At 42.1% G+C, this 16,569-nt stretch overlaps 1 protein-coding gene across 1 annotated transcript; it reads left to right on the top strand.

Moving 5' to 3' along the window:
• The first annotated feature begins 2,754 nt into the window (after positions 1-2,754).
• LOC144990485 (keratin, type I cytoskeletal 19-like) lies at positions 2,755-5,196 on the top strand. Its single transcript, XM_078943975.1, has 9 exons — positions 2,755-2,989; positions 3,067-3,192; positions 3,600-3,682; positions 3,791-3,947; positions 4,031-4,192; positions 4,282-4,407; positions 4,516-4,745; positions 4,841-4,878; positions 4,950-5,196. Exons 1-9 carry the CDS (start codon positions 2,792-2,794, stop codon positions 5,054-5,056), a joined length of 1,227 nt encoding a protein of 408 aa, XP_078800101.1. The 5' UTR covers positions 2,755-2,791; the 3' UTR covers positions 5,057-5,196.
• Positions 5,197-16,569: the final 11,373 nt, after the last annotated feature.

Here is a 16,569-nt window from a genome sequence, read left to right as displayed (position 1 = left end):
ATGCTTTAGCCTTTGGGTGGTCCGGCTGTTTATGGTCTGATCAACCAACCAAAGAGCAGACAGGGCTGTGCCTCAGGGGAGCCACGGTGCTGTTCAGTGTTGCTCCTTCCTGTTGAATTGGATCATTTCTTTCATCTTTCAGGTTGTGAATGCTACCATCTTTAAAAGAGTATCTGGTTCAAAGGGCAGCATGGACCAAAGCAGCTGAGAGTCTGCATGGTGTCACAGCAGGAACAAGCGAAAGTTCTCTTTAAAGCGTTTTACTCTGACTTGCAGGTTATGGTCACCTAGAGCCTGATGTGTTCAACCGGGTTGATAAATGTTGCCCTTTTAAAAAAGGCAAAACACAGCTACTGCTTTTTACGAAGGAAGAAACTCCTTTATGCTTGACTTTACTGAAAACACAGAGAGCATCAGAGATGAGTTCCCTTTTGTGAAATCAGTGGAAACTTTCACACCAGAAGGTCTGATCCACTCTGGTCCTGGTCTGGTCCAGAGTTGGTTTCCTCTGATAGTCCTCTTGGTTCTACAGGTGTGAAAGCTCACCTGAACTCTGGTTTGGACCAAACAGAAAAACTCTGATCCTCTGCAGAATGAGGGTCTCTGTTCTCTTGTGGATGAACTTTGGTGCGGTTCACCTCAGTGTAAACACACACAGACTTTCCATGAACCAAAGAGAGGAAGAGAACCAAAGGAAGGAGATGATGTAATGCCAGATTTCACACCATTCCCAGAATGAATTAGTTTGTCGATCATTTTGAGGTCAGAAACAAGAAATCCAAGTTATTTCAAGTACTTTAACAGATTTGTAATGTTCTCGTTCAGCGTGTCAAACTGCTGATTAAACACCAAGTTAAACCATGTTGAATGAAGACAGAGTCGTCATAAGAATCACAGTTTACCTCCACAATTCTTCAATAATGTTCTGTGAAAACTGCAACAAACATTACAAGTTAAGGTACATTCAGTCCATAACTTCGCAACATGTTTCAGTGTGCAGTTATCAAAGCTTTATCTTATTGTATGAATGTCTTTAAAGATCAAAATAAATGTCACCAAACTATAACAATCTAAAAATAAAATCACATTTTATAATTCCTTGACATTCTTAAATGTAACTGGAAAAACTTACAGCATTGCCTCTATGATGATGATAGTGAATGACCATGGATTAGGCCCAGAACTCTTACAAAGGGTCTAACATGCCTGCATTTTTTAAACTTTACTGTTCAAAACACACAGAACAAATTTGTATACTAACACGCCTGCAGGAATAGCCAAGAAGAGGCCAGATGATTTTTAACAGTAAACTAATGGCTCTGTCAAAATAAACTTCTTATTTGGAAAAGTTCAACTTCAGTTCAAATAAACTCTTTTTAACTAAGATTCTTCATAATAAAACATTCATCAAAATTAGATTTTCTGAATGAATATGAGGAGACTGCTTTAAAACTTCACAAGGTTTGTCAGACAGAAAAGCTGAGTGATTTAAGGTTCTGTGTCTCCACATAAACCTCCTCAGTCAGGATCTGAGGCTGGTCTGCTCAGTACCGCCTTTCTTTCGGATCCAGTTTTATTTGCTCAAAAAAAGCTCAAAAACAAAAGCTCAACATTTGCTTAAGACAAAGCAGCTTGTTGTTCTTGGACCTTGAGTATCTCACTGGCATTGGTTCTCCAGTTCTACAGTGAGAAACACAGGAGTCATTTTTTGAAGACTTCTGACCCTCACATACATCAACTTTCTGCCTCCTTTCAGTACACGGTGACTTTTTTCTAATATCAGACAGCGTCTGTGTCAGAGTTCACGCATTTCCTCCAGATTGTTCTGCTGTTCCTGAACTTCTGAGAGAGGAAACATGTTTTAGTCCCTGCAGCCAGAGGTCTCCTCCTTGTTCGCTGCTCAAACGAATTTCAAAGTAATTTCTTAACATATGAAGCTGCATCCTATCATGAGGACCAACAGGTCCATGATTTCCAAACAAACGTTCTCACAGTCTGCAGGAGTCCTACTTGTTTCCAGGAAAACATAAAGTTCCTAGGTTCTTTTGGCCTTGTGGCTAGTCGTTCCTCCTCACGGTCTCCTTGTATCTAGTCACAGAAAAATGTTGGTTCCTTTGACTGTGTTTTAAAGGATTAATAATAGCACTGTGAGCTGATTCAATGGGATTGTAGTAGAAACGCACATCCTAGAATTTCAACATTTAAAGTGATCTTCAATGTATATTGCTGATTGATACCTAAAGTGAGTTAAAGTGTTGAAGCTGTTGGTTTTAGCGTAAGAATCCTGCAGCTTGAACTGCAAAGAGCTTAGATGTGAGATTGTTGTGGGGGGGGAAAGTTATCTTTCTAAGATAAAATAAAGAATTTTAAGAACCATGACCTTTGTCAGACAATGACCAGGGGCGTCAATCTCAGTGCAACAAAGAAGAAAAATGATTTGGGTTCAGCCTGAACAGGTTAAAGCTGTTTTTCAGGGGGCAAAAATGCACCAATCTGAGTTGTGAGAGCAGCTGACGCCTTCAATGAGACCCCGCTGTCATCTGCATGAGGTTCCATGGAAAGGAGGAGCTGCTGGAATGCTGGACGCTCCAGCTGGACTGACCTGCTGGAGCGTCCAGCTGCCAAACTGGAAGGTCCAACCTTCTGAAAGGTCCTCTCATCTCCCCCACAGGGGGTTTGGATTCTTTTGTCCTCCCAGTTCACACCCACCTGTCGTCCCACTATAAAGCAGCCGGGCATCCCCCCCCAGCAGGTCAGTCCACAGACTCCTGACCCCCCACCACAGAGCAGCATGTTCCACGCCAGCCCCTTACGCGGATGGATGCGCGCTCCAAGCGTGCACGGCGGAGCGGGAGGCTGTGGCACGCGCGTCTCCCTGTCCACCTGCGCCGGCTCTTGGGGGTCAGGACACGCGGACACGCCCGCGCACTGCAGCGAGAAGCTCACCATGCAGAACCTCAACATGCGCCTGTCCAGCTATCTGGAGAAGGTGAGATGCGTTCAGGCCACTCGCCCATCTTGACCAGGTGTCTGCTGAGGTGCGAGCACAGGTGTGTTTGTGCGCAGGTGCGCTCTCTGGAGGAGGAAAACAGGAAGCTGGAGCTGAACATCCGGGAGCTCTGCCTGAAGAAAACAGTCGCTCCTCACAACTTCAGCAGATACTTTGAGACGATCAACGACCTGCGTGTGGAGGTAAAGTCAGGTGGCCGCGCACGAGCGGGAGCGCGCACAGTAAAGCCGCTAGATGATGGATCCATCGACTCTTTTATAGGCAAAACTCAAAATCCTGTCATGTTTTAACCAGTTTGATTATCCCAATAAAATGGGACCCAAGAACCAACAAGTAACATATTATAGAGAAAAAATTGGTTTAGAGAATATATTTGAAATTTATACATGATTTCCTAAAATAGTAAAATAATCTTTCATTAATTTATTATAAGTGAAGTCCATAAACTGATAATATTTCTTCATTCGACATTTCCTTTCGCTGTTAAATGAAGCATGAAAAGCTTTTGAATGTTTTCTGATCCTTCCAGGTGCAGATGTTGAAGCCACACCTGCACACTCAACACCTCTGATTTTTCCTTTCTATGCAGATCTCAAGGAGATGCTCAGTAAACCAAAGCCTCACCCTCCAGGTGGACAATCACAGACTGGCTGCAGAAGACTTCAGAATGAAGTAAGTTTCCTCTCCATCTCTTCTCCGCATCATTTGATGTATTGAACTAACGTGTGTCAACAGCGAACTTGAAAGTTCATCGCATTGATGGCAGAAACTTTTGTGCAGGTATGAAATGGAGCTCAGCCTGAAGAAAGCTGTGGACGCTGACATGTTCCGCCTCAGGAAGGTCAGGGACGGCCTGACCCTCGGAATCAGTGACCTGGAGATATTCGTAGAAAACCTACAGGAGGAATTAGTGACTCTGAAAAAGAACCACTCGGAGGTGAGAGCAGCCATTCCCTTCAAAGCCGAAAAGATTCTGACGTTGGGATGGAAATCAGCAGCTTGTCCTGATTTTGTATTCAGGAGATGCATCAGCTGCAGGCGGGGCAAACCAGCACAGTGAATGTGGAGGTGGATGCTGCAAACTCAGTGGATCTGACCGAGGTCCTGGAGAAGGTCAGGGTGAGTTATGAAGCTGTGCTGAAGAAGAACAAGCTGGAGCTGGAGGCGTGGTACCATTGCAAGGTGAGGTTCTCCAGAACAACAGCTCAGAAGTTTGAAAACAGATGAGAAAGCAAACGCTGACAGTTTTACTTGTTTCTGTTCTGGGAAAGATGGAAAGTCTCCAGAAGGAGATTGTTTCATGCACAACAGAAGTGAAGACATTTGAAACCGAACTGACAGAACTGAAGAGGACCTACCAGAGTCTGGAGATAAAGCGGGAGTCCGTCTGTGCTGAGGTGAGCAACTTCAGTAACTTCTCCGCTTCTCGCCGTGCTGTGAGCTGAACTGGTTGACTGCTCAGCTGCGACAGGACGACTGTCATTTTCTTCCCACCTGTCCTGCAGGTTCAGCTCCTGCGTGAGAACCTGGAGGAAGCAAATTCTTTTTGCAGCATTACGCTGAGTCAGCAGCAGGAGACCATCTACTCACTGGAGATGCAGCTGCAGGAGCTGAAGGTCTCGCTTCAGCAGATGCAGGTGAAGTACAGCATGCTGCTGCAGCTCAGGATGAAGCTGGAGGCGGAGATCGCTGAGTACCGGAGGCTGCTGGAGGGAGAACACCAAGAGAAAAAGAGGTGGGACAACAAGCTGACATCCGCTTTCTTTAATGGGGCCTTAGTTGAATCTGCAGCAGGAACACATTTTTAACATGACGCCCACTGTTCCACAGAGATGTGATCATTTGCAGAGTGACGGAGGAGGTGGAAGGTAAGAATACAGTTGAGTCATCGCACTCTGAAGGTTTTTGCTGCTCTGCTCATGGCCTCTGTCCTCCCCAGAGCCAAAGCACCACATTGAGAAGAGGGTGAGGACCATCGTGGAGGAGATCATCGATGGGCAGGTGGTGTCCTCCTCTCAGAAAACCCAAGTGCAGACCATTCAGTGACCTGCCTCCAGTGTCTGACAACAGGAGAACTGTAGGCTTCTCTGGTCTGTTTCACTGGGATGGCTGCAGAAATCCGAATCGTTAAATCCCTTGTGACTTGGTGACTGTGAAACAAAAATGTAATAAAAGTTGAAAACATATGAAGGTGTGTGTTTCTGCATGGGTGCTATATAGCTTCATAGCGGGCTTTGTCCTGACAAACAAACAAAGAAAAACGCTTTTCCAAATAAAAGTCCCTGAGTTTAGACATCAGTAATTCACATACAAAGTTGTCACAGAAATGAAAAAATAAAGCAAAAGTAAGGAATGTCATCAAATGGTTCAAATTAACATATTGGATGAAGTTGACCAACAGATGGCATGGAAGGGGGTTTGTTGTTAACCTGAGGGCAAAAGTGTCTGTGGAGAGGAGAACATCCTTTAACGGGAAGAAACCTCCAGCAGAACCAGGAGGGACTGGATGGGGGGCCAGATCCCCATTATGGGAACAAGCAGGAACCTTGCAGGGAAAAGACTGAGAGAAGATGGCGCTCAAACATTTAAAGATGTATTAAACGGCCAGTTGTCATTATAACTGAGGCACAAATCCTCACAATCTGTGAGAGTTTGAACAATTAATGGAAAAAAGAAAACCTGCAATCTACTTCATGACCAGCAGGTGTCCCTGTGTGTTCCTAGTTTAGCCATGACCCAAGTGGACTGTCAAAACTGAATCTTAAGGAAGTAAAAAGAACCCTTACTTCTAGAAAAAAATTCTTATTTTCTGTCTTGCAAAATATAATCTTATGAACATTTTTAATAGCAATATAGTCTTAGTTTAAGAAAACCTCAGTCACTGAAAGTTTTTTCTTAAAATTAGAATTCTTAGTAAGATCAATTTCTCTTTCGCAGATTCGTTAAAGTTCATTTCAAGAAATTGTAAGAAATTTTTATTTATTACTCGGGGCTTGTTTTGGCAGCGTGGAAGCAGATTTTTGCTGCACAGCAGACTTTCACGGAGATGATCCATTTCATTAGCTCTGCAGCTGCAGCATTGACTTGACTTCAGCAGATATAAGGAGATGCTTTCATTGTACTTGTGACAAATAAAGTTCTATGTATCTGAGCGCTCACAAAAGCTCAGGTGAGAAGGTTCTACACCCTTCATCCCGTCCAGATCTGCTGAACACCAGTGAATCTCAGTAATACAAGATTGTATACCTTAAAGCATTGTCTAAAAGCAAACAAAAGCAAGCGAAAAACCCCGCAAAAAATACTAAAAGTAATATGATGCTGTAAAAGCTTTGAAAGACATTTTATTTTGAAAATTAACCCCTTGAGGTCTAAATTTTTTCCAGCTAAGAAACAAAAACTTCATATTTGTTTGTGTGCTGAAGTCGTTTGATCAATAGGTGTCCGGGGGATAACTGTAACAATCATGTTAAAAGTGAACCAGTCGCTCATGTCTTTGAGGATCAGATCTGACAACCAGCAGTCTCCATTCACTTCAATCTGAAACAGCCCAGCAAACAGAGTCTTTGAGTCTGGCTCTGCAGACCTTCTCTGTGGTTTAGTTTAACTTCAAGCTGTTCATTGTATGCGTTGTCTCTAGAGTGACAGGTGTCTGTAGGACACCTTGGTATTTGAACTTGCACAGACTGTCCCACATTTGTACATTTGTACATCACAAAGGGTGGGGTCGTAGGAAAACAGAGCCTGGTGCTGAGGTGACCCACTGGGTCGTGTTCGACCCATTTGAAGCAGCTTTGCCACTCTGTGCAAAGACTCAGCAGGTTCGCCAAGAGCACTGGATGTTAGGCAAACTCCTATTAGTCAGAAACATGCAAATGAGGTTGGGCTGGCATGAACATGTACAGCCTGAGGTTCTCCTGCAGGAACCTCTGAAGGCGCCAACAGCTGATGCCTCTGACAGCACCTTTAGAGGCAGAAGACACTGAAACAAACTCCAACCTAAAGTACCTGGTCTGCAGGGTTAAAATGCAGCTGCACTAAACCAAAAGCTGCAAATAAACTGGTCAAGTGGCTCAGAAATGGTAGTGTTGCCATTCTGTCTGGTTTTAAGGCCCAGAATGTTCAACGTGAGAACAGAATTTTAACACAAGAAAATAGTTTTCACTCCAGATGTTATTTCTGTTTTAAGAGTATTTGTTTGGACAGGTTCACAAAGAATCATTGCCAAGAAACACCTGATCCAGCCTCCAGTCATATGACACAGAGATCTTATCTGATAAAAGCACACACACCTGTAGACACACCCAGGTGAGCACTTTCAGAGAAAGGATCCTCTTGCTTCACACATCAAACATCCTGCGTGTGTCCTTCAGCACATTATTACATAAGATTTGGAGTAAAACTGTTGTTTCCCTGTCAGGATTATTTATAAAGGCCCTTTTTTCTGGGTCAACTGTAAAGCAGTGAAGGAGAACATTCTGGTTATTCCGTCTCCTCATTGGGACTGAGCCAGGACGGCGTTTGCTCCCTCTGACCCGTATGGTTGCCCCTGGTCTTGGTTTGGCCCCTGACCTCAACTAGTCTCTCTGAAACCTGGGTGTGAGAGGATTTGAACATTCCTCAGATGAACTTTGTTTCTCAGGCATTTCACCCTCCAGCAGCAGTGAAGCCTCTACTGCAAAAACTCAACCTTATGAAAGTCAAAGACCCTCGTGTCAAGAGAAATGGTCTTTCTTCCTGTTTTGCAAAAAAGATAATCTTATTAAGAAAGTTTCTATTTATTTTTAGCACATAGGTTAGGAAACTGGACGTTGTTTAAAAAAAAAAAAGAATTCTTGGTATGAGCATTTTTCTTAACAGATTTTTTTTTGTTTTTGCTAATTTAATGAAAATGTGTCAAATTCAAGAATGTTTTACTTCTTTCTCTGGGGCTGTATTTGCAGAGAGCTTGAGTTGGAGAAACACTTTCTCTTCTTGTCATCTGACAACTTTTTGAACAAAAATCATGGCCTCAAACGTTGTGCTTAAGGAAACACCAGAGCTCTCCATTCTGAGGCTCCATCTGATCCCCGGATCATCTGAACGGAGGGCTGATCCTTCTCTGGTCTGACACAGACCATTGCTGCCAAGGAGAACATCTTGAATCCTTTTTTTCTAATTGGGGTTTTGCTTTTGATGGAAGAGTGTTTTGATGATTGTATTGTTGGTTCTTCATCGTGTGAGGAACATGTGAGGAACGGCGGTTTGTCCATGTTCTGATTCATAAATCTACTTCAGTTGATTGACAGTATCTACCTCTTCAGGCAGGACCCTGGAATTTTGCCCCGTCCAAAACCTCCTCAGAACAACAGTTGGAGAGCATGGGCAGCAGCAGACTCTGGAGACTGAACCCCATCCTGCTGGTTTGGGGGAAAGAACCCCACCTCTGGGTTCAGAAACTTTTTGTTTTTATTTTTTAGAAAGACTGAAATAGTTCATTTTGGATTTCTAAATTCATTCTGTCATGTTTTTTCTCATACCGACGTTTCAGACTTCAATGTGATGATGTTTCATTTTCAAATTGTGTTAGAATGAGAGTTTTCCAGAGGGCAAACATTGAGCTCTGGTGATTTTACACTGACAGTTTGAGAGTTTTCAGAGAACAGCCTCAAACAAATGACTGCCACATTTCAGCTCACAGGAATTCCGAGATCAAGACAGACACTCTGGAAAACTGGAAAAACAGGGTTTCCAGAAACTTGCACCTTATTTTCTGCAAAATGATTTTAAATAGAAAAAATGGTTTAAAGACCCACTTCAATGAAAATTGTGTTTTTAACACGTTCTTATGCCATCTTTCTGATAAAGGAGAACACATATAAATAAAAAAAGTCTCAAAACGGCATTGCTAAGTATTTATTTATTCAAATTGGTGTCAATCAGGAGCAGATGAAAAAAGCTAGAAAAAGCCTGTGACAAGCTCCAGTAGGAGACCATTGAGCTCCCTGCTCCACTTCATTCCAAATCATCCAGACAAATACATCTGTGATCTTCAGTTTCCTTGTCTAAGATGGCATCTGGCTCAAAACTGTACAGCTGGATAGCTCAGATACTGCTGACTATTTTTGTTGCACCAGTAATGTTAGGTTGGGATTGTGAGGGGCTGTAAGCTAGCGGGAGTTGTGAAAACAAAGGGCTGATGGGAAATGAAGATAGGCTTACTTTGCACCAACAGTCCCACCCACAATTCAGAGGCGAATTTCTGATTAACTCCTGTCACTGTCATGATCTGTGGTGAGTTTTGTTGGGCATGCTCTCCACTCTTCCAGTCTCCATCTGGTGCTCCTGATCACTGTCATACTGTATTTAGCACTGACAGTTCCTCACACTCTCTGCCAGTTCGTTGTGCTTTAGCTCACATTCCGGCCGTTCCCAGTTTTTCCTTGACTGTGCTTTGGCCCTTTTTCTGTCTGTGGTTAAGATAAGGTCTGTCCTCTTGGTGTATCAATCTGCCGTTTCTGCGTTTGGATCACAGATGTTGGACTTGTTTGCCTCCCCTGACTTGATTCCTCCTTGTTTCATGACGTCTCCAGTGGGATCTCCACCTTTGTTACTGAGAAGTTTGAGTATAAGAAGAGACTGGATTATATTTTGCTTGGAGCAGGACATATATTGACTCTGCTTTCTTCTGGTTTCAGGCTCCTCTGTGCAACTGGCAGTGTATTTAACTATTGGAGATCTCCAAATAAATGGATATACTTATTCCTGTGTGTGCTTCTAGTTTGGGTTTCCTATTTGGAACACTAAAGGACGAACTGGCCAATATGGACCCCAAAAGCACTCGGAAATGGAGATCGAGTATGGAAAAAAATTAAAAAAGCAAGAGTAGTTTTGATGGTCGCTTTGCTGGGCTTTGTATTATTATGAGTGACCTTCTTCAGCAGTTTAACAAGCTCCCTTTGAACCAGAGACAAACACCGGCTTTGTCAAGGTGAACGGACCAGTCCAGAGTGTTACACTAGAACCTTGCAGTGCTGAACTTTTATTACTTATTGTGAAATATATTTTGCTTCACAGCCATATATTTCAGTCTGAGCTCTCTAAGGTGGCGTTTGCAGGAAGAGGCAGACAGTGGGGAACCCCAGAGTGGGAGCATCAGTCCCGTATATGTCCGTCCTTTCAGCGGTTGTCAACCGCCCTCAGAGTCTTCAGTCCACTCATCCCTGCTCATGAGGCCGGTCCCGGATTACCCTGTCCAGGCAAACGTTTTTTTTGCAGTCCACTCCTTCCAATTTCCCACACTTTCTGCAGATTGTGATTAGAACGAACCAGACACTTCACCCTTGTGCTATCTTAGATGATCCCACCCTTGCATTGACCTGTTCTCCCTACCATGACAAAGGTGGATAAAGGTGGAAAGATTTCATGTAATCCATGGACACCAGTGAGGTTCACAAATCATTGAAGAAAAAAGGTTCAGAGCACTGTCTAGTTGGTCTAGTTGACCCAACTCCCAACGCTGAAGTGCCTAGGATAGCACAAGGGTTAAATAGACTGAGGGTAAATGACTAAAATGAAGACAGCAGTGAATCATGACAAACTTAAAACAGGTGTGACTGTCAAGTCACAGGTGTGTCAAACAGGTGAAAGTCAAACCGCTGTGAAAACAGAACATGACCAAAACCAGTTGCTCTGCAAAAACTCTATGAAAAAGACACAGGTTCTTTGATTCAAGTTAAGAAATTGCATAATCCTAATTAAAGAACCACTGTGATTGCTTTTATTAATCAAAGGATGGTTGGGGTGTGACTTTAAGTAGAAAAAAGTTTGTTTGTTTTTTCATTATGACATAAAATTTTAATAAAAACAGAGTTTGATTTATCTGGGATCAAACTTCAGCAAAGTTTCAGTTATAACCCTCCAACAAACTCTGCTTTTATAATTCTTTACAAAAGAGTAAAAATATTTCCTGATTTATGTTCAAGCAAAAATGAAACGGCTAAAAGAGTTTAATGAAATGAGGTCCAGCAGGGACTGGATTTTAGCCCTAAAATAATGAAACCTTATCTCAACTGAAGGATCTTATTTGCTTGATTAACTCCAGTTTTTCTGTGAATAAAAGCTTGTCTAAAACGACTTACATTATTTGAATATGCTGAGTAAGCTAAATGGATTGTGCAAATGTGCCAAAATGCAGAGCTGGATGCTGTTGCTTCACCTCGCAGCCTACGCAGTAATTACAGTTTTTCTGAATTGTTTACAGTCAAATGTTGGTACCTGAGACACAATGACCACGACATGTAACTCATTCACCAACCTCCTGAACCAAGTCCGCTAAACTCTAAGCACAGTTTCTGCTTTACACTCAAATTCCATTTCTAAAACATACTTACTTCAAAACACTAAACACAATTCTTATGAAAATATCTTTTCATAAGGAACACACTGCCATTCAAATATGCACACTCACTCAACACAAGGGCAAACATGTGTCACACAAGTTTACAACTAGCAATCAGAACATTAGCATGAAAGGGCAACAGGTGTTCTCCTGTTTTGGAGCAACAGTTGTCAACATTGGGAACAGAGGCAGAACCAGACGAGTGAGAGTAAGAGGAGGTGGACGAGGAAGGCCAAAGACCGGAGTCTCTGAAATCCAAGCCCCTTTGGTTGATCATGGGGTCAACCATGGTCTAACGATGAGGAGGCTGGGCAAAGAGTACAACTAAATTTGAGCAGGTACACTTTCCGAAATGAGAATAGGTAAAAAAAATCTACTCTCACTTGAAAATGGCAGTACTGGACATCCCTACAGTATTCAGTGAGTACAGAATTACCGTTTTGCCTGTTGACTGTTCTGCAGAACTGTACAAATAATGTGAAGTATATTTCACGTATTTAGGAAATATATATCTACTTTAATTTACAGTATTTTACTATTTGTTTGGCAGAACTGATTGATTACTAACACAAGGTGATCAGGAACGTGTTCTCTCTCCTGAACAGGAAACTGAAATCATGAACATGGTCCTAGAAAACAACGCCATAAGATTGTGGCATATACAAAGAACAATGGTAAAAAATGGTGACATATTTCAAAATATTAATGGAGAAGCCTATCAACAGTGTATCATCAAGACCGTGTCTTGTGCAGAAATCATCTCAGGATGAAGCAGGTCTATAGGGTGCCATTTGAACGCAATTCAGAAAGAGTCAAAGAATTACGATATAACTATGTGTAAGTGAGTTACCCAACTGATGCATTCACTCAATACTGTTTACAGTAAATTATACATATGTGAATATTGCAATCATAATGACTGTACTTAACTATAGTGATCACTCCGTGTCTATTTCTGATATCGTCATGTGTGTTTCAGAGAGTCCTGGAGCTAGAGGTGGCTGCATAGGAGCACCAGTTCATCTTCATTGATGAGGTTGGGTTTAGCGTCACAAAAAGACGAAAGAGGGGAAGGAATATCATCGGACAGGTTGCCATTGTTGAAGTCCCTGGCTAGCACAGAGGGAGCATCACAATGTGTGCAGCGCTTACCCACCACGGCGTCATCCATCACCATGCTACCTTTGACCCCTATCACCGTCCATCTGATGGCATTCCTGGACACCCAACACAACACACTCATTCCACCAGATCAGGTAGATGGCCCAGTGCAGCTCAAGTACGTTGTCATATGGGACAACTTAAGTTTCCACGGGGCTGCTCTCGTACATAACTGGCTCACAGCCTACCAATGCTTTTAAGTTGTTTATTTCCCTCCATATTCTCTATTCCTCAATCCTATTGAGGATTTTTTTTTCTGAATGTAGATGGAAAGTGTATAACTGGAATCCACAAATGAGTCTACCTCTTCTCCAAGCTATGGAGGGCGCATGTGGAGATAGAGCAGCTCATGCTTTTCATAGCAGGGTTGGTCATACTAGGCGGTGTTTTCCCTGCTCCTTGGCCAGTGAAACCATTGCTTGTGATGTGGATGAAGTGCTGTGGACAGCGCACAACAGTTGTTGTTGTTTTGTATGTAGTGTATGTTGTGTTGTTTAGGAATGGAATGTACACCGTGTACATTGTTTTTGTGGGGATAATAAAATAAGCTTCTACCATGTATTTGTGTGTGCAGAGTATAAAAATATTATCAAATATCTTACAACACACTTATGAACTGTCTGTAGTACATGAACCAAGAAAAAGCCCAAGTCATTCTGATGAATGAAGACGTGTTTTCTATTCATCATGGTGTTCAGCTGTTTCCTATAAATGTCTATTCATGTAGGTTTGTGTGTCAAATAAAAGTGCAATCATATTTTGAGAGGAAATAACATAGTTTTGAATGTCATTTTGCAGGAGTTTTTTTTGCCCATTTCTATATTATTTTATTTGTGTATAGAGTTATGAGAATACGGGGCATGCTTTCAGAAGATGTGTTTAAACAACTGAGAAAAACTGTAAACAGGAAATACAAATAAATACGGAGATTTTTTAGTATTAAAAGGATTGGAGTAATACATATAAAATGCATTTATAGTACACAAAGTCTGCTTCTCCCTTTTTCGTCTTCTTTGTCCGGGTTCTATCAACTCTTCAAGTGCTCTTTTACTCTCTCATGTCCTCTCATTCCCACTCTTCTTCTTTTTTTTCTAGCATCTGCCATTTTTGTTGAAGACAGGTGAAATCACTTGTTCCCTTTTATAACCTACCTGAGTGATGCATTTTCAAAGTAGCATGTGTGCTTCCACACCTTGTAAACGTGGTTTTCCAGTTCTTTCACTAGTGTGGTCGTTGGTAATCTGGGGTTTTGTAATAACAAGAATGTAACGTCACAACCCGTGTCTTTGTCTAAGGTGTGAAAATGGGTACAGAAATGTACAAATGTGCAATGTTTTGCAAAAAGGGTGAAGCAAACTTTGTGTGTAATGTTGTGCAAATCTGCTGAGGTGTTTTGCTCATTGGAGTATGATTTTGCAAATTTTTATTTTTATTTTAGTGCGTAAACAACTGTAAAAACTGTAACAACATTGGACCTTGATTTTTTTAAAAATCCGAATTGCTTTTAGTTTGTGACCGTCCAGAACCCTCAGGTCCTCAGGGACAGATCCGCTGGTGGTCCCAAAGGTCAGAACAAAGACCCACAGTGAGGCCACATTCCAGCACTGTGGGTCTCACCTGTGGAAAAACCTCCTGAAGATGTCAGGCCTTCATCCGCTGTAGAAGTTTATAAGGAGAAGCTCAAAACTAATCTTTTTGGCTTTGCTTTAATTCATTTTTCCATTTCCCTAATGTTTTACAGTGCTTTGATGTTATGGACTGTTTCTCCCAGTCTGCATGTGTGTATGGAGGCTATTATTGTGATTTCTGTTTTTGCAATTATTTTTATTGTCATCTGTTTATTTATTTCATTTGAAGTACTTTTAGGTGGTCTGTGACAGGAGAAGCGCTCTATAACTAAAATCTGACTGTGTGTCTATGTGTGTGTAGTAATGTATGTGAGTGGATGGGGGTGTGTGTTTGTGAATGTGTATGTATGTGTGTGCTTGTTTTTTTTTTTTTGCATTTATCTGTGTATATGTGTGTGTGTGTGCATTAATTTTTGTGTGTGTTATAAAACTGCAGAACAGTCTTCCTTCAGGACTCCTTCTTTGTTTTCTAGCTCCTTCCATTTTGCTGATCTGCTGGCCTCAGTCATGGAAAAGTGGCTCCACAGCCACACCCATGTTGGTTTCTCTCCAAATTCCTGTTTCTTCACGCCTTAAGAAGCGCAGATATCATCTCCTCTTTGACATCTTCTGCATTCTTGTGTCAGCACTCGCTAATGTCGCAGAGCGCCATGCCTGGACCTGTTTCCCCTGACAGGCCTGGACCCTTCTGCTGGGGGACAGCCTCCAGCCCCGCCCGGACCGGACTGAAACATCCGCGCGTTGTCAGACTTAAGACTGAAAAAGGTCCGGTAACGAGAAGAGGGAAGTTCTTAGCTTAACGTCAAATGAATGTGCAGACATTTGTCAGTGCTAAAGAACCCCAGACTCGTTTTAGAAAGGAGGTTCCTGCAACGAGATTGTTTGGTGTTGTGCTGAAACTGATCCTGGCCAGTGAAAAGAGAACAAAGGGTTCTGTGAAAACTGAAGGAAGCCTCAGTGAAAGTCTTCTTTTGTGGAAGAAGTTTCTTAGCAGACAGCTTTTGTGCTGGATTTTTTGTAATGCATCCCAGCAAACACACTCACGCCTCTCAGAATGAGCAAAAAATGCTCCAATAATTTAAAAAAAGGTCAAGTTTTGCAAAAAAGAGGTACTTGGAAAGTTCTGATGTGTCAGAAAACCTACTCAAATGGAAATGGTGTCTTTGGCGTTTTCTTTAACAAGTTATTGTGGCATTTCTCTGATGATGAAAGATGTGTAAGAAGATCATTTTACCTAAGATTGAATTTCCAAGTATTTTATCATTGTAATTGTTATGACTCAAGAGCAGACGAAAAAATGCTGTTTGAAAAAGATCGTGTTTGCGACACTGAAAAAACGCTGGGCGGGTCAGGAGCTTCCTGCTATGTTCCATTCTGATGCGTCCACTTGTGAACGACGAGGTCCATGTACGTCTTTGTTTTCCTCGTCTGAGCTGGCAGCTGGCCCAAAACTGTACAGCTGGATAACTCTGATATTACTCACCATTTTTGTTGCACCCGTCATGCTAGATTAGGGGTGTGAGGGGCTGTAAGCTGCCAGGAGGGCGTATAAACAGAGAACTCTCAGCAATAGGGAGAGGTGAATTTCTATGAACTACTGCAGAAATTCTGCAGAAACTATGTCCTTTTTATTATTTATTTTGGCTAAAAAAACAAAATCATAATTGGAAGACTACTGGGAAGACTTTGAAAGTGTCTCAAAAGAGGATTGGAGTGGGATTTCAATCACCACAATCTCAGAGGTTTTGCTCCAATGGCTCCTGAAGGTGACGCAACTGTTACCTTCACTGCCAAAGGGAAAATTCCTCATTAATGACTTCTGACAAGCCAGTTAGCTTGAAGCAAAACAGTCCACTTTTTTAATGATTTCACAACCTGCCCAACCATGAGAACTGTTGAAGTGTTGAGTTTAGTCCATTAAAAAAAAATACCGCAGATGTGATCCAGCAGAACTCAAAACAGCACAATTGACCATTTTGCAGGTATGACCTCCTCTTATTATGCTTTTAATTCTCACAAAAGGTTTTGTTGAAAGATGAATCACAACACAAGTTCATGCTGCTTTTCTGCAGTGTTACTGATTTTTCACCAAACCAGGTTGTTTTATTACTGCTTTCTTTCATGTTCAAAAAAATGAATGTCAGATTAGCATTATGAGCACGCCCCCCACCACCACCACACACGCACACATGCCAGTGGCGGGACGTGCATTTCACACCTGGGCCTTCAGTAGTTCTATGTCTGAATCCCTCAACCCTTCATGAACCATTTTACGATGCAGAAATGAACTTTGCATTGCAGATTGGAAATTCCTGTAGCCACAATAAATGCCTCTAAATGAACTGAATAAATGAAACAATAAATAACCATGTCGGGCAACTAAAGCCAGCAAA

This window comes from Oryzias latipes (assembly GCF_053564925.1).
Source record: "Oryzias latipes strain Hd-rR chromosome 1 unlocalized genomic scaffold, Olatipes_Hd-rR_3.1 chr1_Y_2".
Classification (NCBI taxonomy): domain Eukaryota; kingdom Metazoa; phylum Chordata; class Actinopteri; order Beloniformes; family Adrianichthyidae; genus Oryzias; species Oryzias latipes.
The sequence above is the reverse complement of the archived record's forward strand: the minus strand, read 5'-3'. Positions and strand labels throughout refer to the sequence as shown.